General features: G+C 34.9%; 1 protein-coding gene across 1 annotated transcript in view; it reads left to right on the top strand.

The window, feature by feature from the left end:
- LOC114051896 (dynein assembly factor 5, axonemal-like) overlaps positions 1-23,924 on the top strand; it is a 71,767-nt gene that overhangs the window by 7,330 nt on the left and 40,513 nt on the right. The window contains exons 3-5 of the mRNA XM_027874282.1: positions 7,934-8,058; positions 9,298-9,416; positions 18,383-18,615. Coding sequence (XP_027730083.1) covers positions 7,934-8,058; positions 9,298-9,416; positions 18,383-18,615 — 477 coding nt within the window. The remainder of the gene's footprint in view (positions 1-7,933; positions 8,059-9,297; positions 9,417-18,382; positions 18,616-23,924) is intronic.

The following is a 23,924-nucleotide window of genomic DNA, read 5'->3' as shown; positions in this document are numbered from 1 at the left end:
TCCCCAATTAATGGGCATCCCCTCAATTTCCAATTCTTTGCCATCACAAAAAGAGCTGCTTTAAATATTTTTGTGCACATGGGTCCTTTTCCCATTTTTGTGATCTCTTTGGCATACTGCCCTAGAAGTGCTATTGCTGGGTCAAAGGGTTTGCATATTTTTATAGCCCTTTGGGCAATGTATACACTTTCTTACTTTATAGTGGCAGCATATAACAGATAAAGCAGTGGGATGAGAGTCAGGACGGCCTGGGTTTAAATCCTTTCTCAGACACTAGCTAGCTGTGTTACCCTGACCCATAATGACATATACATCTCACAAAGTTGTTGTGAGAATCAACCAATCAGCAAGCATTTATCGAGCATCTACTATGCCCCAGGCACTTTACTAGGTACTAAGAATACAAAGACCAAAATTTAGCATTGCCTTCCTTCAAGTAGCTTAAGTGATCTCTGTGAAGACAAAGTGTACATGTGTGTAGTGTGTAACTATATACAAAATAAATGCAAAGTAGTTTTATGAGAGAAAGCACTAGCCTCTGGGGAAATCAGAAAATGCTTCAAGTGGAAGGTGACATTTGCCCTGAATTTGAAGGAAACAAGGAGAGTAAGGTTGAGGTGTAGAGAGAGTATATTCTCTAGGTGTGGGGGACAGCCATTGCAAAGACAGGCTGAGATGGAGTGTTACATTTAAGTGTACTGTGACAAGGCCAGTCTGGCTGGTTTGTAGAGTGTACTGTCATTAATTAATGATTGAAAAAGTAGGTTTGAGCCAAGTTGTGAAGTCTTCTAAAAAAGTCAAATACAGAAGTTTATGTTTAAGCCTAAAGGCAATAAGGACCCATCAGAGTTTATTGAGTAGGGGGATAACATGGTCAGAACTGCACTGTAGGAAAAATCACAGTAGAATGGTAAAAGTCTTGAGGCAAGAAGAACAACTAGGAAGCAAGAGTCCAGGTCAGAGGTCCAAGTAAGAGATGAGGATGGCCTGACCTGAAGTTTTGGCAGTGAATAGAGATAAGGGTCTGGTTTTATAAGAGGTGTCGTTTAGTTAGAAATAACAAGGTTTGGCACCTACTTGGTTATATGGTGTGAGGTTGAGTAAAGAGTTGAGGATGACATCAAGGTTGCAAAATTGGGTGATTTTCCCTTTGACCCAGCAATACTACTTCTAGGTCTGTATCCCAAAGAGATCATACAAATGGGAAAAGGACTCATATATACCAAAATATTTATAGCAGTTCTTTCTGTGGCAGCAAAGAATTGGCAATTGAGGGGATGCCCATCAATTGGGGAATGGCTGAACAAGTTGTGGTATATGAATATAATGGAATACTATTGTGATATAAGAAATGATGAGCAGGTGGACTTCAGAAAAACCTGGAAAGACTGGTATGAACTGATGCTGAATGAAGTGAGCAAACCAGGAGAACATCGTCCACAGTAACAGCCACGTTGTGTGAACTTTGATAGACTTTTCTCTTCTTAGCAATGCCAGGATCTAAGACAGCTTCAAAGGGCTCATGATGGAAAATGCTGTCTGCATCCAGAAAAAGAACTATGGAGTCTGAATGCAGATCAAAGCATATTATTTGCTCTTTTTTTTTTTTTGTTTCTTCTTTCTTGTGGTTTCACCCATTGGTTCTAATTCTTCTTTACAACATGACTAATGAGGAAATGGGTTTAATATGAATGTATATGTTGAGCTTATATCAAATTACATGCAGTTTTCTGGTGGGGGAGGGAGAAAATTTGGAAGTCAAAATCTTATGAAAGTAAATGTTGAAAACTAACATAAATAAATTTTTAAAAATGAAACAGAGAAAAAAAATGAGTGACTTTAAGAATGTAAATGCCCTTGACAAAAAATATGGAAGTTTTGAAAAAAGTTGAGTTTGTGGGAAAGATTAACTTCTCTTTTTGATATGTTGAGCTTCCCATGCCTGTGGGACATCCAATTTGAAATGTCTAGTAGGCAATTGAAAATGTGCTGCTAACGATCAAGACTGGGACTAGGGCTGAATATATAGATATATAGATTATATAGATGATAATTAAACGATAGTGCAGGCCCTCATCACATCACACTTGGACGTCTGACCATGTCACAAACTTAGTAAGCTCCACTGGCTCCCTGTCATCAACAGGATCAACTGTAAAATCATCTACTATTCAAAGCCCTTTGTGACTTGCCCCTTCCTCCCTCCCCACTTTCTTATACTCTACACATCACTCCTACTTTTCCATGTATTCTGTGATCCAGTGGTGCTTCCTGAATGTTCCTTAAACAAGACACTCTGTCTACCCACTTTGTGCATTTTGACTGGCTGTCCCTTATGCCGGGAATGCTCTCTCTCATCATCTGCATGTCTTGACTTCCCTGGCTTTCTTAAAGTCCCAGCTAAAATCCCAGTTTTCTACAGGAAGCCTTTCCATTGTCCCTCTAATTATACTGTAGTGCCTTCCCTTTGTTGATTATTTCCAATTTATTCTGTCTGTATCTGATTTGTACATAGTTGTATGTTGCCTTCCCCATTAAACTGTAACCTTCTTGAGAACAGGGACCTTCTTTGACTTTTCTTTGTTATCTTCAGTTCTTAACAAAGTGCCTGGCACGTAGTAGTCTCTTAATAAGTGTTTATTGACTAACTCACAAGGGGGAGGTTCATCAGAGTTAGAGTAAAGAGAGGAAGAATTAGAGATGATATCAAGAGGTTTTGAGATGATTAGAGGGGAAGGAGGAATTCACAGCAAATGGTCTCTATTTTCTCAATAAAGTACGAGAAGTCTTCAGCTCAACTCCCTCCACAGTCTTCACTGATTAAGGGGCAATCTTCTGGAAAAGATAAGAAGGAATGGGACCAAGGTTACATGTTAGAATAGTTGTCCTTGGTGAGAGGATGGTATGAGAGGCTTGAAAATAGAGAAGATTTGGGTTAACCTCAGTAAGAATTGGGACAGAGAATCTATTAGGAGTGAAAAGACTGCATTACTTCTGAGGGTCCAATTGAGATTAAATAACATAAATCATAGGGACTGGGCGGGAAAGAGATGAGAATTTGGGCCATAGGAAATCAGTAGTAGAAAGGGTAGTTAAATACCATAGTGGACAAAGGCATTATTGCATTTCCTAAGGTTAAGGATTCATACTTGGGAGCAGTTTGCTTAGTAGGATAAACTTACCTATCTTAGAATGGGCTAATTAGAGAGTAAAAGGTTGACATGCTCCACCTTTTTATCAGCCAAGATTTTGCTAAATGTGTGGTTATTAAAGAAAGATGAAATAATTGAATGAAAGATGTACATAAAATATACAGCTTTCTTTTTAAAACAAAATTGTTTGGTTCTTTATTTCAACAGACAACAGGTTCTGTAAATAACATTTGTACAGATATGAGAACTGCCCACAAAAGCAACAAGAACTAATACTTCGGTTCTAGGAATTCATAACACCGTTTAGATTTTAATTGTCTTGACTGTACTGCTTCTATTGTCCACACACACATGTTCTTCCCAAAATTCAATTACAGTTACTTTTTAAGTAAGAAAGTTTTGTTTTGCTTTTCCCTAACCTAGACTTAGGGGATTCTTGAACTTCTCTGTTTTTAATAGGGCACACTTCACTTTTCTGTAGTTCCTCTCCGTGTTCCTCTATTTTAAAATCTGTCGTGAAAAAGTTTCAATTAGGTCTGTTTCATTTTAAGTTATTTGATATGATATTGTCTGATCTTGGAAAATAAGCAGAATTGGGCCCTGGTTGGTCCTGGAATGAGCCACCCCCCCCCCCCCTTAGGGATGCAGAATATTGTACAGGCTTTGGGTTTCAGAGAGCATGGCAGAAAGCTGTCCTTGACCTCTCTTCCTTAGAAGCAGCATATTTCAGTGGCCGAAGTGCTTAACTTGTGGGCTGGAAAAACTGGGTTCAGAATTCACTTCTGTCACTGATAGCTGTATGACCCTGGGCAAGTCACTTAAGCCTATTTGCCTCAGTTTCCTCATCTGTAAAATGAACTGGAGAAGGAAATGGCAAACCACTCCAGTATTTTTGCCAAGAAAACCTCAAATGAGGTCATAAAGAGTTCAGATCTGCATCTCCAATCATGCTATGATCCTTTTCAGGCCAGAATTTATTCTCCAGTACCAGAAGAGTGAAGAGTTTTAGAGTGTTGTGGTATTTGAGGGCACTTTGGTCAGAATAGCACATGGACTGAAACCAAGAATACAGCCAGCAGTGATTCAGACACCAAACCCTAACATGAGTCCACTGCTGGGAGGCCCTGTGTAAATGGAGTTTACTTATCATATGAAGCTGGAAAAAGAGAATAAAGGACAAAAAAAGAGTTTGATGTGACCCTGAAGCACTGCAGCTGCTTTGAGATTTTTGGAAAAGTGTAAATAGAGCACCCCTTTTAGATAGAAGACTGCTTTTCTAAGCCTTCGTCTAAGGGTCATCAAAATGGCTGTGTTGTAATAGTCTTAAAATGGAAACTTATTGCTGCTGTACAAAGAAGTGATACACTATGAGTGACTGATATTTTTTATTATTGCTTATGTATAGCAGATACTAGAGATGTCTACTACATTTGTAAATAATATTTATATTTGAAGAAGGGAAAAGTGTTACACACACAAAAAAAGATGTTGCTAGTGCCAAAGCAGTAACACCTGACAAGGCAGAAGCTGCTTTGCCAATTTTCTATATCTGTTTGAATTCCTTATAAGAAATTTAAAATTAGATATGACAAGTTTTCAGGATGTTGTGTTGGTAGTATTTTGGTGTTTTAAGAATCTTTTTATAAAGAGGTTTTGGTTAGGCTGATCGGGGCTGTTGTAAAATATTTAGGCTCTGAGCAACACAAGGTTCACAAACTGAATGACTGATCCTTATAAAGGGAAGAGAATAAGCATTTATAGAGCACCTACCATATGCCAGGCATCATGCTAAACAGTTTTTAACGAATATCTCATTTGATCCTCACAAAGACCTTGCAAGGCAGGTGTTGTTATAATCCTCATTTTACAGTTGAAGAAACTGAGGCAAACAGATTCAGTAACTTGCCTGGGGTCCCTCAGCTACTAAGTGTCTGAGGCTAGGTTTGAATTTGAGTCAGTCTGACTGCAGGCCCAGCTCTCTATCCACTGCTCCACAAGCTGCCTCTTTAGTTATTCACATACAGGTGCTATGTATAAGTACCTTACCAGAATAGGATGGCATTTAAAAAATGATTGGTTCTTGCTCCTTACTATGTGATGGACCTTGAGGCAAGTTACAATGGCCTCTCTGAACCTTAGTGCCTCATCCCTGAAATGAGAGCTTTGCATTAGATGACCTTCTAATCCTAATTATTTAGTGATTTTAGAAACATGTACCCGGTGAATGTATTGGTTATGAATTTATCCATATTAGCAAAGGAGGATGTTAGCATGGACTGTTGACCAGACTCTAAAACAGCCTTATTTACATAGAACTCAATATTTTAATGATATTATTACAATAGAATTCTAGTTGTATTTGGACTTCTTTCTTTCAGAATGATTTTTGTCAAAAAGGAGACCTGAAATAGTAATTTATTTTCATGTACATGTCATTAATCTGTTTTTTATTTAGGCTTTTTACCTTTTGAATCTCTTGCCTCCCTCCCTCTCCTGTCCCCCCACCTTAGGGCTTGGGGTATCTGTGTGGATATTGTCAGTTACTTGAAAGGTTAAGTAGATAATTTTTTGTTTCGAACCACTCTGATCGGTTAAGTTTTGATTTTTTTTTAACTGAACTGTTATTTTCTACTTAGTAAAACTGTTACCTGGCAACATAGTGTTTATCCCACATGAACAAAAAGAAAGCGAATAAATACCTTTTCACTAAGTTAAATTTGTAACATTCTTTAGCACACTGGCAAGAACTAGATAAAAAAGATTGTCTAGGCTCTTATTAAGGGAGAGAGGGTAGGCCAAATACCCCAAATCCTCCTTCTTCTACCCTTTTTTTTCCTTCCTAGCTATTTCAATTCATAAAGTGAGAAATTTAAAATTTACTCTTTACAAATAGTTCCATTCTTTCTTGTTTCTAGATGTGAATGCCCATTGTATAGGTCCTGATTGCCATGTGCCTGGACAGCCATGCAAGATGTCAAAATTAAAGTAGAGGCAGAAACAGAGCACCAAAACTTGTTCTAGCAAGTTTATGCAGTATTCTTGAATATTGGCCTCAGGAAGGGGTTTTTTTTTGTTTTTTTTTTTTTTTTAATTTTTTTTTAAATGAAACTCTCCGAAGAGCATATTTAAACCCTGCCAGATTGGCACAGTATAAGTTTCTAATTATTCTTCTGAATGCCTTTGCTGTCATATTGATGAAGGTACTGCACATTCTTACATATGTTTTGGCACTACCTGTGTTAGATTTGGGATTTTTTGGGGGGGTGGGGCATGCAGTCTTTGACTGACAGACTTTCTAGTATTATCAGCAAATAGTACTGACTAAACTTTGTATCTTGTCTTGAATAACATTGTAAGAAATAAGAATATAAGTAATTGCCTTTTAGCTGTATTCAATTCCAACAATTCCATTTGTATCACTGTCTCTATGACCTACCTACTGTTATATGTAAAGATTACATTTCACATACTGTTGTATGTAAAAATTATAAGTATAATTTGTAACAATTATGCAATTAGATTATAGATTTAGAATTTACTCAGAGCCATTTTGGATTCCTTTTGGTTTTCATTGAGATGCATGTATTCTTTCCACTGAGAAAAATGCTTCTTAAAAAAAGTTAGTGATATTTTTAAAAATTTTTTAAAATTAAAAAAAAAATCAGCACATAAAACTGTATACATTATATGCTTTATTCTATGCCCAGAGTTTCCTATCTTTCTTCTAAGAAGAGGAAAGCATGTTTCACCATCATTTCTGTGGAATCAAGATTAGTCATTGCATAAATGACAATAATTTTGGGGCCTTTTAGTTTTATTTTCCTGTATGTTATTTTGGTCATTATGAAATATTTTTGCTTAGAGCTTTCCTTCTGTTTTTGATTTTTAATTCCTGTGTCATTTCTATTTTTTCATTGTATGACTTCATGTTTTAGGAAGGATTTAACTACTGAACCAAATAATAGGAGAACTTGATAGCTACTTGTTTTGCCACTATGAAGCAAGTTCTTTGAGGTCAAGGACTATTCATTTTTGTCTTTGTCTCTCTAGTGCTTAATCCAGTGCTTGGTACATAGTAGGCCCTTAATAAATGCTTGTTGATTATTCATTCATTCCAAAAAAACTACTAACCAAATATTTGTTTAGATTGTGTTTAAGCTTAAAAAACCCCAACAAATATTTAAATCCCTTACTAAAAAGAAAGTAGGTGGTTAGGTACTGTTAACTTTTTCGTTCTCCTTGGAGTACCATTATACTTAATAATACTTCAGAATGGCCTGCTACTTAGAACCAAGGTTTTACTTGGGTATTAGGAAGTGAGGCCTATGAAGTGCTCTGTCTACATGTCAGTGTTTCTGAAAATGTAACAAAATTCTGTTCAAGTACCTGTTTTGAAATGTAGCACCTGAAAATGGTTCCCGAAGTGGGTTCCAGCACACATAGGGAAAGCAGTGGAATTCACCTTCCCAGATGCTCAAGAATCAGAGCTGTTCTACTTACCTGAATTTTTTTTTCTATTTAGAACTGGCCACATGAAAAGTAGAAGAATTATGAATGTGATTAAAGAACCAGAAATCTTTACATGGGGGTGGGGAAGGTCTGCATTTGCCAGTACTGCATTTTGGGATGTTCAGATTAGCATGCTAATTGATGCTAAAATTCATGTTCAAGACTATTGGAAGAGATTGTTTGGAGTGACTAAAGATTTTTAAAAATAATTATATAAAATTTACTTTGTGTATTCTCAAAGTAGTAGAACTCTTATTTTCTTTTGTAAATAGGTTCGACATGCTGTGACTTCTGTTGTTGGAAACTGGCTGTTACATTTGAGAGACAGATATTCATTCTTTCATAAGTTAATTCCTTTGTTATTAAGCAGCTTTGATGATGAAATACCCGAAGTGACGTAAGTAGGATGTAATGTTGAAGTTTAATATAAAAATATCATTTTTCTTAATTAAAAAATATATTGCTATAGTTTGTGCCTCGCTTGCCCCTTCTCCCCCCCGTGCAACCCCCCCTCCCCCCGCTCCCCAAAAGTAGTCCCCTGGAGTAAAAGAGAGAGAGAAAAAATTAGCTAATACATCAACCAGTATATGTAGTATTCCATGCTTTAGTACCTTCCTTCTTCAAGAATGAAGGAAGGGATATAGACTGCTTTTATTTTCAGTGTGCTTTCTGGAAGTGAATTTGAACCAATTTTTAAAACTCTTAATATAAGTAATTTTTGCTATTGGAAATAGTATTATTTTCTGGGGTTTGACAGTTTTCTTCCTAAAAATTCTAAAATTGTAATTCATCTGAATTCTGGCTACAAGTCTTTTTGAACTTAAATAGGCCGGTCCTCAGATTGCAAACATATAGCCTCTTAACTAACTGAGTTCATACTTGGAGCCCAGTAGTTAACTGCCTGAGCTTGGACTGCACTGTTAAGCTTTTGAGAACTCAGAGATACTGAATGTTTTGTGTGTGTGTGTTGTGTGTACATAATACACACACATGTATGTAGAGATAATTATGTTTTATGTATAATGTCATGTGTTTTTTTAAAGTTTCTGTTTCTGTATATTATATATAATTTTAAGTAAATTATATATAATTGATAGGTATATAAGGTTATATATATTTAAAGTTTTAGTTTCTGTGTGTATATATATTCGTGTATGTGTGTGTGTGTATATGCACACGAACTGAAAGTTTAAAAATAATTTGTAAGTATATCTTTGTTCCAGGTTCACCTATAAGAGATTCCAACTGGTCTATTGTATTTCAACTGTTAGAAAATTAGGTTGAATATAAAATTTCTATAACTTCATTCTTTCAACATTTACTGTAAAAATATCAGGCAAATATGAACTTTACATCTTGATTGTGCTTTTGGTGCAGGGATATTAAGCAAGGAATCAATTGTTGGGTTTTCCTTCTTCTGTGGTAACAAAATTCAGTTATCTTCCTTTCATTGTTATGGGAAAGCTTATAGTTTTCTTACCAATTCGGAGGAGCACAGGCTATCCAAATAACATTCATTCAGCCAGATTTAATTTAAATCAATAGGAATTGATTTTCATACCTCCCAACACTACTCTTTCATATCATGAATATGTATTTGACTTTTTTTATTGTTTTTCTTTCTTTTTTATTGTAGGGAATTGGCCGTCAGCCTCTGGGAGAAGATAGGTCTGCAGTGGCAAAAAGAAAATGAGGATGATCTGAAGGATAAGCTTGATTTTGCTTCTCCTCCACCATCCCATTACCCCAAAGGAGGTGAGTATTATGAAATAGTAATTAACAAGATTTCCAAAAGGCAATCCAAAATTAGTAGTGATCTTCTTTGTATGACAAGTGGGGGAAGGGAATAAATATTTATATGGTGCCTGCTATTTATCAGGTGCTGCTCTAAGTGCTTTACAAATAGTATTTCATTTGATCCTCACAATAAATCCTTCATGGTAAGTGCTTTTGTTATCCCTAACTTACAGATGAGGAAACTGAGGCAAACAGAGTTTAAGTGACTTGCCCAAAGTCACACAACTACTAAGTATCTGAGGCTGGATTTGTCCTCAGGTCTTCCTGACCTCAGGCCCAGCATTTTATATATTGTCCCACCTAGCTGTCCAAATATGGAGCAGACAATATGACAAATCATTATTTGTACAGGAAAGGAATTCTGAAATTGAAGGAAAGTCCTTCAGTGACTAAAATTATGTGACTGTCTGAGTTTAATTTGGAAGGCCATATTATGTATTAATGTCTTTAAAGAATTGTCTTTTCTTTTGTCAAATTGAAAATCTTACTCATCTTATACAAATGGTTATATACCGTATCAACCAAGTAGATTTTCATACCATTTGAAAAAGAGGCAATAGAACCACTAAGTTGGAACTAAGGAGAAAGGTGGTTTGTTTGTCCTAAAGAAGTCCTGGAACACTGCCTTTCAATCAATCTTAATGTCTTTTTTCCCACTCTTTTGTTTCAGACGTGGCAGTTCTGGTTCAGGTAATGTGCTTTAGGTATTGGAATCACAAATGATTCCTTGTAGCAGATTTCTTGGGAATTCCTAACTCTGTATCTTCTCTGATATTTCTTGAGTTAGGTGTTAGGAAAATGTTTATAGTAGATATCTATATGAAGATAACCCTTAAACCACAAGTCAGATGATGATCTTATATTTTATGATATTCCTGTGTCTTTGGATAGATGCTAAGATTAATTACTCCCCGTTTCTCTCCTTTTTTTTTGGCTTGTTAATAGATTATGAAAATATATTATTTACTTTTTTCATTGTAATTGAATATTTTGTTTCTTTTTTTAATTAATTTATTTTTAGTTTTCAGCATTCACTTCCATAAACTTTTGAGTTTTCAGTTTTCTCCCCCTCCTTCCCCTTCCCATTCCCTAAGACGGCATGCAATCTGATATAGGCTCTACATATACATTCATATTAAACATATTTTCACATTAATCATGTTGTAGAGAAGAATTAGAACCAATGGGAAGAACCACAAGAAAGAAGAAACAAAACAAAACAACAAAAGAAAAAAAGAGATCAAATACTATACTTCCATCTGCATTCAGACTCCATAGTTCTTTCTCTGATGTGGACAGTGTTTTCCATCATGAATCTTTTGGAGTTGTCTTACATCCTTGCATGGCAGAGAAGAGCCAAGTCTATAAAAGTTAGTCACGCACAATGATGCTGTTACTGTGTACAATGTTCTCTTGGACTCTGCATCAGTTCATACAAGTCTTTCCAGGTTTTTCTGAAGTCCTCCTGCTCATCATTTCTTATAGTACAATAGTATTCCATTACATTCATATACCACAACTTGTTCAACCATTCCCCAATTGATGGGCATCCCCTCCATTTCCAATTCTTGGCTATCACAAAAAAAGCTGCTATAAATATTTTTGTACAGAGTACTTTGTTTCTTAAAATAATAATATATGTATTGGCAAAGAAAAAAAAAACACTGCAACTTGAATCAAACAAGTAAATAGTAAATGTGTGGGAGATTTACAATCTAATAATTTAATATAGCACTTCTCTTGCTTGAATCTCTGACGTTAAAATGATATTTGCCTTCAAGGATAGTGTTGCCAAACTGTCAGATACAGCATTAAAATGTTGTTTGATGATAGATTTACTATCAAACTGGGGTCTTCCTATTTACTGGAATCATTGTATCAAATAATGTTTTTTCTTTCTGTCATTAGATCTTGTACTTGTAGCTCAGCCTGCAAATATTATGGTAAAGAGCAGTAAATCTAGTGTAAAATAAGCATGTGTGTTTTAGAAGGCATGAATCAGAATTGTATTTCAAGGATTTCAAGGATTAGGGATTTCATCCATATGGATACTCCTTCCACCAGTGCAGATAGCAACCCCTCTCTGACTTAGTTTATAGTTTTTCAGAGTAACTCTGGCCTTAAACTTCATCACCTAACCTGGTGGTTATCCTCTCCAGATTTGGATAGACTGGTCCATGGATTACAAACATGCAAACTCCACCACCACATCTCTATTCAAAACCTGCTATAGTTTGAGCTCCTGTGGCATAATCTTTTTTATTAGAATGGGACTTTGGTAAAGAAAGAGACTTAAAAGGTTAAAGAAATTAGAATCAGTAGTTTTTTATACTGATTTACAAAATGGATTTGGAAAGGAATTCTTCCCTTCAAAAAAAAAAAGGAATCAAAATTTATACCAAAATGTAAAGAATATTCTTATTTTTAAAATTATTTCCTCTTTCCCATAAAGGGACTTCTGAGGATTTCCCCCCCCCCTTCAAGCCCTGGTAATCTTCTCTCTCTAATTGGTATTTAAAATTAACATTTGTATTATTTAGCAGTGGTATAGTAGCAGTGGTTGTCTATAGTGTGACAGAATTGCATCTTGGTTTTGAATATTGTCAGGTGACTTAAAGCTTTGTAAATGGGTCAGATATGACTAATTCTTCACAGAATATATTATTTATAACACCTTTCTTTACATTTTTAATACTGTAGTTTTATTATCTGTATACTATTGAATTGCCTGCTAAACCAATCAACAAATATTTGAGTGCCTTCTATGTGAAAGGCACTATGCTAGGTAGGCCCATACTTGCCACAAATAAATATGGGAATTGAGATAAATCAACTCTGTAAAAATTGATATGTTTGGATTGGATCAGTGTTTTGTAGCATAATTTATGCTGCAGACTGCTGTACAGTGTCTAAATTTTCTGCACTGGATCATTTCAAATACAATGGCTTTCAGCAGTTCAAAGATTTGTCTGAGAGCTGCCTAACTGAGATATTGGGGTGTGGAATTCAGTAGTGATAACTTGGCTGGAAGTTTGCTCAAGGGCTCCTACCTAGGCTTGGAGAGCATAAGGTGTGAAGAATCTAGGTTTTGTTTTTTGTTTTTTGTTTTTGTAAGTTTCTAGGCTTAAAGAAGTAAGGACCTTTTGGTAATAAAAGTTTTATGAGTTGTTAATTATCAACAATTGGAAAAGTGACTGCTTATCATTAATTAGGCAATACTGAATTTGAAGATCTTTGTGATCCCTCCCAGTTGTAGTGACTTGTGAGGCTTTTGTTGTTATTCAGTCCTTTCAGTCACATCTGACTCTTTCTGATCCCATTTGGGGTTTTCTAAGCAGAAATACTGGAGTGGTTTGCCATTTCCTTCTCCAGTTCATTTTACAGATGAGGAAACTGAGGGTTAAGTGACTTGCTCAGAGTCACACAGCCAGTAGGTGTCAGATTTGAACTCAGGAAGGTGAGTCTTCCCTGACTCCACGCCCAACACTGTGGTACCTAGCTGCCTCCAAGGCTACCACCTTACAAGTAATGAAAACTATTAAATACTTAGTAAGGAAAGTTTCATACCTTTTTCTCAACAGGAGTACAAATAGTTGTTTTTAAAAGAATAAAATATATTTCCCCATTGAAACAAACCAGTCTAGAATAGACTAAAATATTAATTTTGTTGGATCCTCTTTCAGAGTCTGACAGGAATATAAGTTCTTCCAGTCAGAGCATGAAGTAAAAACTATTGGAAACAGAAGAAATGTTTATAACCAGTAATTTGAAAAAGTTAGTTATCCATCCCATGGATGAATGTAATTGGACTAACATTTTCTTGGAGCAATATGTTCCAACTATGACTTCACCGATGAATTGAGTTAATTTAATTTGTCTGCACAACACCCTTTCTCTCTATTCATTTGTTAGTGTTTGCAAATACGATAGTGACCTTATCTTTGCTTCTTTGTATGAGCAATTGAAAAATAAAATCATCCACTGTAAAGTGTTTTTAGCTATAACAATGTTAGATTATGTTTAAAAAAAGAAAAAAAGGTGATTTTAATGCTTGGGAACCTTTGCTTCAGTTCTCACAAAATCTAAACTTTATTAGATTTTCAACATTTTCTCGTGGAATTAATTTTCTGTTCTTAGGCTCTAAATCTATATGTTAAAATCTGGTTTTTCATGACTAACTGTTCTTTACAGTATCCCAAATCTATATTGACAAGCTTATGGACATGAACCTTAAGTCACTGTTAATAAGCTTTGTGCTCGTATATAATTAATAGCCTTTCAAATGAAGATGTGAAAGGTTCAGATCAGAAGTTTAGACAGTGTTGAATTAAAATTTTGGTTATTTTAAAGAAAATAAGGGGTGAAAAGCACAACAACCAAATCTGTTGACAACATTGTTTCCAGGTAGCTCCTTAAGTGCAAGTTTCCTATTATATGCTATGCCAATGTCTTTGACGCATTAATGCCACAGGGAACCTTTGAAAAGATTAGAAGAGGGTCATTTGTGGTCTTCAAGACAGTTATTTACCAGAACATAATGCTCTTAGACTGCAAAAGAGCAAGTTCATGCTTGACATGTATCTGACAATCACATGCAGGAATCCCCAGCAGCAAGATTACTTTGTGACAGTGTGTTTCCGGAGTCCTCCTTTGAAATTATTTTTCTGTTAAAATTGTTTTCCTTTCCAATGCTTGAGTGAAGGGGGAAGCACTTCTTCATAATGATGAGTGACCTGCCAGGTTTGTTTTATGCAAGAAAATAGAATTGAATTGTTACTTTGACTCTCTTTGTGATACAAATAGAATCCCCTTTTAATGCATGTCGTTCATTTCTTTATAATGGGATTTTGTGTAGTTTCACTCCATGACTGACAACCTAGACTACCACTACTTTTTTAAGGTGTATTAATTTCAGTTTTGGAAAGGAGAAAGGTTTGAACACAAGGTGTGATGTATCTTAAAAATTGCAGACAGCAAAGGAGTGTTGGATTGGGGAGAAGCTTTACATAGACTTTCAAGTGCTGTTGACTGTTGTTGAGTCTTGGTCACTGAGTTAGATTGGAGCTATTAATGAGGATAAAGACTGTCTCCCACCCCTAACTTGACCTCTTGAATGATTTCCTGTTGCTGTGTCACCCTCCACACATTTATTCCAAAGCTCTTGCTTTGGAACCTTTCAAATACTTCCTTTAACCCCTCACTTTTCTGTTCACTTGTTAGTGTTCGCAAGTGTGAATAGACCTCATATGTGGGAACACTATTTTAAAAAAATTACTCATAATAGACAGTGCTTCTGTCCATAAAAATGTTGAATTATGTTTGAAAAAAGAATTGATTTCAGAGCTCAAGGCCCTTTGTCTCAGGTCTCACAATATCACTGATTTCTAATGACTTTTCTGGTAGGTATATCAAGGAGGAAGAAAACTGAAAGAATCATGGAGGTATTAAAGGTATCTCATCCTTATTTACAAAACTGAGTGTTACTAGCCTTCAACTTTAAACACTACTAAATTGAATTAATGTTGGGGTTCTTCAGAATGATAGTAATACTACAAAGTAGATGGAAAGTAATAAATTACTTGAAAACCTGACACCATTAAAAGCAAATGATCAGAATATATTAATATTCAATACAGCTTAGACAATGTTATGTACATAATAGGGGCTGAATAAGTACTGGTTGTTTGGATAACTATGTAATAAAGCTGCAACTTATCTGAAAAATACTAGTTGTCTATAAGAAGAAAATTATTTTGTCAGCCATGAAAATTAAATAACAGTACAATTATTCCACTAAACCCTTTGACATAAGGAAGTCTTTTAAAGCATAGGAATATATTGTCTTACATTGTCTTAAAATATTAAGTGAAAAGATGTAGAGTAGGAAGGAAAGAGGAGTAATAGGGAGTTAGTTCTATAGGAACAATGTTGTAAATGGTCATTTGACCAGATAATGTTGTAGCAAGATTTCATGACTTTAAGATGGTTTTTGTTGTTCAGTTGTTTCAGTCGTGTCCAACTTTTTGTGACCCCATTTGAGGTTTTCTTGGCAAAGTTACTGGAGTGGTTTGACATTTCCTTCCTCAACTTATTTTACAGATGAGGAAATTGAGGCAAATAGAATTAAGTGACCTGTGCAGAGTCACAATCTTGATCCCAGGCTTGGCACTCTATTCACTGTGCCACCTAGATGCTAAGATGATTTTTGGTTATACTGTATTATTGATGTATTGAAGAGTGAATACTGGATTGATTGACCTTATTTAGGTATTTGTATACAACACATTTTGGGAGAATTTTTAGAAGTATTTTGGTAATCTCTTGAATTTCTGATTTTACAGTTGTTAATTGTGTCTATAAGCACTTGTTGTCCCTATTTTACAGTTAGAGAAATTGAGGCATGGAGAAGGGATTTTCCCAAAGGCACACAGTGGGTCATTTTAGAGGAGTGAACATGATTTTGAGTTTCTAATATTGAATTCAGTTTAGTACCTATGGGTTTCTACTTAGCTGGAAGTATTAATTAGAAATCTTAGATTATTGACTTTGATTCTGAGATTCCACTATCGTTAAGTGAGGGAGGACAGAAAGTTGTCCACAATTATTTTTTACTTTAATTTAGCCAAATTTTGTGGTGGTTTTGTGATGAGAAAAAGCAGGGACAGGAAATGGACAATTAAATTCATTTTTGCTTTTGCCCTAAGCCAAAATTTGAACTTTGATCTTCAGGAGTGAAAGGTAATACCATTTTATTGCTTATTAAGGTTGTTTTCTTCTCCCACCTATTAGGTCTTAGTTTATAGTTAAGATGGGAACTTTGACATGACTATTACCTTTTGAATATCCTCTTTTTCACCTTTGGGCCTCCATTGTGTTTTATGTCTGGCATTCAATTTATAACATCAGTTATTTCTACTCCTTATCATGCACTTTCAGAAGTTAAACTGTTAACCATTTTATTTTGGTTCTGTAGTGAAAATAAACCATAGGAGTTAGCTTTATAAATATTTGCATCACTCTTATCTCTTGTTACTTAAGGTTGAATAAATCTTTTAATGTAATTGTCAGTTGTGTTACTTAAAAGCTTAACCAGTGCCATTGTTCCCTTTGTACAGTTTTGCAGACTTTTGCCTGCTTAAATTGTTTATCCATGCATTTTGCTTGCTAAAGTACTGCAATTATGTTTTCAAAGAAAAGATTAATAGGTGATTGCTGAGCTTTCTGGGCACCTGAACTGGTAGTTTTGGACTCTAGTCCTAAGAAGTTAATAATTGCTTTAGACCTGAGGGTAAATTCGTGTTGTTTACCTTTCCTGCCAAATTGCATCCGACTTTTTTTTAACCTACTATGTAATAATGAAAAAGCCTGAACTTAAGGTTCTTTTTTCCATAATTTTAAGTGCAAACAATAAAGCCTGATTCTCTTTCAAACTGAAATAAATTCAGCTTCTGTCCTTTATATCATGGACCACAAAAGATTTTGGCCCACTATCTTTTCCTACTTAAAAACTAATGAACTCAACACCACAACCACCTTGTGCTTTGATCTCCCAATGATAACCATTGCAGGTCGCTAGGAAAGTGAAGACTGATGAGTGTTCACTGCCAACAGAACAATTGAATGACTTTCCTATTGAGCAACCAGAATCATTGCCTTAGCATACAGGTGCAGACCGTTTATTGTAGAAAGAAAGAAAAAATCTTTGACAGGTAGCTAGAGGGATAAAATGTCTAAATTCAAACATTTGAAATGAAGGAACTGTTGAAAGGGAATGGTCAAAAAGAATTCTTTTTTTTTTCTTTTTCAGTTTATGCCTGTGGTCAAATAGGATTCCACTCCATATTTATCTTTGTAGAAAGGTTATTTTTTTAGATGACCTTTTGCCATTTGTTGTTACTTCTTATAATTCTAAATGGTTTTCTCCCACAAATTGAAATTGGAGGTGATTTGCTATATTAGATATTTTTAAATTTTTATATAGATTTTGTAGCTCTAACACTGTATTTAAGATATGTGTGAGTATATGCGTGTGCATACAGACATACATTTACATAGGCACACAGTTTGGGACTGATAAAGGAGGGATGAAACAGGTTGCATTCAGTCAAACTGGTTATCAAAACAACCACTTTTGTAAACTTTTTTTTTAATTCAGTCTGCTGGTTTTCAAACTGTCTTTTGTTACGTAAGCACAGCCTGAGATTACCTCTTGGGCAAAGGCAAATAGTGGATTAAAAAATAACAATAAATTAATTTAAAGAGTAAAATAAGATGTGAATCATTCCAAAGAAATTCCTAACATACTGTAAGGATAAGAAGTAAAAGGAGAAGGGTAGGAAATGGGGGAAATCATTACTAAACACTATTTTTTAAGAGAACATACTCTTTAAATCTTCATGCTTTATCATTTTAGTTACCATTTTTGGAAATGTTGGGTTTTTTACTACTTCAGAAGATAACCTGTATGTTCAGCACCCTGTTAGTTTATACATCTTTATAATCTTCCTTAAAATCATTGGGAAAAATTTGCAGTCATCTTGAAGCAAAATTTGTCCTTTTGACTTAGTAATAGTATAGTTAAAGAAATATAATATAAGGAAACTCATGGAAGAGAACACACAAGTTAAAACAAAATTTTTCTTCTTTGCATCATCTCCATTGGTTTTTAGCTATCCTGCTTATGTACATACCTACCCATGTTTCTTAAAGTTTGTAACTTCTTTTATTATCAGTCAAGTATTTAGTAACCATTTCCTATCTGCTAGGCATTGTGCTAGGTGTTAGAAGAAGATGATTAAGAAAGAAATGGTATTGCCTATAAACCTAACCTTCTATATTTAAAATATTGCATTGTTTTTCCTGAATTTAGTTTATGGATGAGATTTTTTAATTGTTTTTTTTTTTTTAATTTTCCCTTCCTCCAGTGATTCGTCCAGTATTGGGATGCCGGGAACTTGTTTTCAGAAACCTCTCCAAAATTCTTCCAGCCATCTGTAATGATATAACAGACTGGGTTGTAGGAAATAGAGTAAAATCAGCTCAGCTTCTGGCTGTCTTGTTACTCCATGCAGAAGATCACATTACACAACACTTAGAAATAGTGCTCAGAACCCTTTACCAGGCTTGCTCAGATGACGAAAAGTCTGTGGTTAATAATGTAAGTTAAATTTTTTATCATATACTTTTCCTCACGCATAACCATAAGTTTGATCCCTCTAAACAATTAATTTTTAGAATGCTATTATTTAGGCTTTTATTTCAGCTGTCTACTGATATAAAAACATCCATGCACACATGTGGGGAATTGTTCTTTGTTTTTTTAAGGCAACATTTACTGACAGTGATTACAAACCAATTATTTGATGAGACCAATCTATATCCAGTCATTGTTCTACATAGAATTTAAGAAGGCAATGAAGATTAACTCAAAGTATGTCACAATCTCACATTGGAAATTAACTTATATATCCCAGTGATTATTTTTCCTCCTTCCTCCTGTCCTTTTGACAGTTTCATTGATGTTTAGTACATAATTTTGTGAGTGTGTAAGATAGAAGTGAACCCCAAATGAGTCACTTTTCCTTCTTGATAAACTGTTTTGGTAAAGGACTTATAAGGTAAGTTGAAGATTGGTGTACTATATCTGGATTTCAATTATGTATTATATTCCTGTCCTCCACTCTAGTATTAAGAATTGAGTCATTAGTGTTCCTAAAGTTGCCAGTATTGATGGAGTCCTGGCTATGATAGTTTTGAAAGTTTTGGCATATAGTAAAGCTTATAAAAACTACAACTTAAATTATAGACTGTAGTTTAGCTGTCACACATATTGATGTCATATAACCTAAATACATGATCTCTATAGTGGGGTGTCTGACCTTGTAGTTAAACATCTAGAACTAGTTAGCTCAATTAATTAGAACACTCTGCTGATGGCAAACATGTGGACCAGTTGGTTTTACTCTGTTCATAGACACAGTTAGCCACTGACTCTGGCAAGCCAGCTTACAAATTTGTGCAACTGATATTTAAAAAAACAAAGAAAGAAAAAACAGCAACAGGACACTATAAATCTATCAATTACAGGGAGAAAAAAATCTCAGAACATACAATATACTGATAGCATAATATTATGCAATGCTGACTGTTAGTCATTAACATTTATTAAATGCCTACTATGTGCCAAGTATTATGCCATGTGCAGGGGATACAAAAAGAAACAAAAAATGGTTCCTGTCCTTAAGGAACTCACAATATAGTGAGGAATTAATCAATAACACCATCTTCACGTATAAAGAATAATTGTAATTAAAATGAAAATATTTTATTTTACTTTATCTGTAGTACATATCAATGAATGCATATTTCATACTCATACAAGTGAGTATGTATCTTCAAGTAGCATTTTTCAATTGATTTCAGATTTTTATGTGATTAGGAATAATTTGGAATGCAACTGCTTTGTCTTTCTAAAAATCTTCCACTAAGGAGGACTCCAGAGTTCCTAAATGCTTTTCTTTCTTCATTCTTGAGAAAAATTACACTAAATAATGTAGGTAAGAATGGCATTCATTCCATCTGTATTATATTAAAAATAAATTATATATTAGATTTTCATCATATAACACCATAATCTTCAAAAAATCAGAATTGTTGATGATGGTAAGAGAGAAGGATGGTAGGTATAAATAGACTGCAGTTTTGTCATTAAGAAAATGTATCAGAAAGAATTTGGACTAGTTGTGAAGCAAGAGTGAGGGATGGTCAGTAGGCAACTCAAGTACTGTCTTGCTAACCCTGGACTGGTAAACAACCTAGAATGAGGATTCTTAACCTTATTTTATATCATGGACCACTGTGGCAGTCTGCTAAAGACTATGGACCCCATCTCAGAATAATATTTATAAATGAATAAAATAAAAGACTGGAGATTACCAAGAAAACCAATAGTATTGAAATATAGTTCTCAAAGTACGTGTGTGTGTGTGTGTGTGTGTGTCTGTCTGTCTGTGTTTTTAAATAAGTTCATAGACTCCAGGTTAAGAACCCCTGACTTAGAGGACGGTCTTCAAAATGTTGAGTAGATAGATAACATATGGGGAATTTTTGGAAAACATAGGCAAGAAGGGCTCAGAGTGGGAAGTCAGAGAAACCTTGCAATCTGTACTAGGTAAATGAGTAGCCACATTAGCAAGCTACAGGTACTATTTGAGTAAATTATATCTGAAGACTTCTTTTGTAAAGAAAGCATGTGGCAGCCCACTTTAAAAGTGTATTTTAGTACTTTAATCTTAAATGCTATCTAATTGAAGCATTACAGATAGTTTAGAAAATATATCTTGTCTCACAATCACTAAATTTAAGTCTGTTGAAGCAACAAGTTTTGTGTTTAATAAAAATAATGATTGTAATTGTATGCCCCTTTCTGGTTAATTTCACTTTTTAACTTGTAGTATGCTTTATTTATTTTTTTTTTTTGGTGAGGCAATTGGGATTAAGTGACTTGCCCAGGGTCACACAGCTAGTAAGTGTCAAGTGTGAGACCGAATTTGAACTCAGGTCCTCCCAAATCCAGGGCCGGTGCTCTATCCACTGCACCATCTAGCTGCCCCAAGAGAAAACTTTTAAATGGAATATAATCTCATTAATTTGGTGGTGAGAGTTAGGGAAGTAGTCTAGATCTGTCATTTCATAGATGGAGTAAACTCCCTTTTGTAGAAATTCCCTCTGTTAGTACAGTTCAACAATTTGTCTTGTAACTTAACATTTTAAAGGGTTTTCTAGAGCATTGAGATGTTAATTGGTGTACTCATGTTCAAGCATGTAGTATGTGTCAGAGGCAAGATTCAAAACTGGGTCTTCTTGACTCTATAGCTAGCCTTCTAGCCACTGTGCCCTATAGCCTTCCTACATCGCATGAAGCATAGTATTAATATGTAGATTGATCTGTAATTAAAATAACTTTTCATACATCTAAAATTATTTGATTTTAACTGATATCCTTAATTCAGCAAATTTATTAAGTGTCTACTAAGTGTAGGCACTATGCTAAGGATGCAAAGATGAAAAAAATTATACATTCCTTTCCCTCAAGAAACTTACAGTCTAGTAGAAGGGATATAAAATATATTTTCAAAAAGCTTTTTAATTTTATGCAATTAAAATTGACCATTTTACCTTCCATGATCCTCTGTGTCCCTTGTTTGATCATGAACTCTTCCCCTGTTCATATATCTGATAGGCAATTTCTTCCTTTCTCTTCAAATTTCTTATGTTGCCCTTTATGTCTAAGTCATGTACCCATTTGGAGTAAGGGATATAACATGTACATAAATAATAACATAAAATATGATATGATGTGGTCAAGGTAGAGAACCAGACAAGGTACTTAAGGAAAATTTGAGGAAGGAGAGAATATTAAATTGAGATTTGCAATAGAGGATAGGGTACCTGAGCCAAACCATGAAGGAGAAAAAGGATTAAGAAAGGTAGAAATGAGTACAGTCTACAAAGGCATGAAGGCAGCAAATGGCCTGCCAACTTTAAAGAAGACAGAAGTATTGTTTAACTGGCATGAAAAGTACAAGAAGGGGAATAATGGGAAATAAGGCTCTTAAAGGCGGTCCTCAAGGCTTCTACACTTCTACCTTTGGGACACTCTCAGCTGAGAGCCTTGCCTCTTACTCTGCCAAGAAAATTGAATCTATTTGTCTTGGGCTTCCTCTCCTCCCCTTCTCTTCATCTCATAATCCCTTGACATCCCCCCCCCTTTTATCCAGTCTGTGATAATACAGTGGACCACCTTAACAAGGCCAATCACTCTACATGTACTTTTGATTCCATATTCCAATAGATTGCCTTATCAATTATCCTCTTCCATCCACTCTAATACTTGACCTCTCCCTATTTGTTCTTTTCCTATTACCTTTAAACATGCCCAGGTCTCCTAATCTTGAAAAGAAAAAAAATCACCTTCCCTAGACCCTACCAGTTCTTTCAGACTATCATTCTTATCTTTCTTTCTTTTTTTCATCCAAACCCCTGAAGTCATATTATTTCTTGTCGTTTCATTCATTCCTCAAACCTTTACAATTTGGCTTTTGAACTCCTCATTCAACTGAAACTGCTCTTTCCAAAGTTAAATTTTAATCTCCAAATCAAATCATCTTTTCTCAATCTTCATCCATCTTGACCTCTCAGCTTCATTTGACACTTTTATTTTTCATTCAGCAAAAAACCACCTTCTTATACTCCTACCTCCCCCACCCCAAATTGAGAAGAAAAGAAAAACAAAACCCATTATAAACACATTTAGTCAAAACAAATTTCCCCATTGACCATGTCCAAAAGAATTTGTCTCATTCTTCTCTCTTGATTCTTTCACCTCTCTATCAAGAAGCAACAGGTTGCATGTTTTATCATTAGTCCTCTGGAATAATGGTTGGTCATTACGCTGATAAGAGTTCCTAATTCTTTTAAAGTTTTTTTCTTTTACCCTGTTGTCATTATATAAATTTTTCTTCTGGTGATGTTCACAGCAGTCTGCATCAGTTCATACAAGGCTTCCCAAATTCTCAGAATCCTCCTTCATCATTTCTTACTGCAGAGTACTGTTCAATCACATGACTTGTTCATCTATTCGCAGTTGATGGACACCTCAGATTTCCTTTCTTTGTGACCTCAAAAAGAGTTATAAATATTTTTGTATATTCTTAATTGGTTTGTTTTCCTTAGAACTAATTCTTCCCTTAATTTCCTCCCTCTAAATCCCTCTCCCCCATTTCTCCCCTTTCTATTCTATTTCCAAGTTTCTCTGCAGCTCTGATGTTTTTATGAGGAATGCTTAGGAAGACCTGTATTTTATTAAAAATCCATCTATATACTTAGTTGTGCTGAGTAAGTTGTTCTTACTGGTAAGTATGTATCATTTGCCTTCTGGAATGTAGTTTTCCAAGTTCTCCACTCCGTGAGAGTAATGGCTGCTATCTCAATATTTGAATTTCTTCTTTCTGGCTACTTGCTGTACAGTACTTGCTGTACTGGCTACTTGCTGACCTAAAAGTTCTGGATTTTGGTTCCTGGAAGTTTTCATTTTGGAGTTCTTTCAGGAGATGATTATTATATTCTTTTTATTTCCACTTTGCCCTCTGGTTCTAAAAGATTTGTGCAGTTTTCTTTCAAGGTTTCTAGAAATATAATATCTAAACCCTTTTTTTTTTGTCTTGATGTTCAGATAGTCCAGTGATTCTTAATTTTTTCTCCTTGATCTTTTTTCCAGGTCGTTTGTTTTTGCTGTGATATATCTTACATTGTCTTTGTTTTTAATGTTTCTTGTTATGTCATGTAGTCATTTGGTTCATTTTGATTTTCAGAGAGTTTTTTGCTTGAGTAAGTTTTTATGCTTCTTGTTTGTACCAAGTTGTTAATTCTCTTTTCAATTCTTTCTTCCATAGTTCTCATTTCTTT

This window comes from Vombatus ursinus, unplaced genomic scaffold, assembly GCF_900497805.2.
Source record: "Vombatus ursinus unplaced genomic scaffold, bare-nosed wombat genome assembly UNPS02014807.1, whole genome shotgun sequence".
Taxonomy (NCBI): Eukaryota; Metazoa; Chordata; class Mammalia; order Diprotodontia; family Vombatidae; genus Vombatus; species Vombatus ursinus.
The sequence above is the reverse complement of the archived record's forward strand: the minus strand, read 5'-3'. Positions and strand labels throughout refer to the sequence as shown.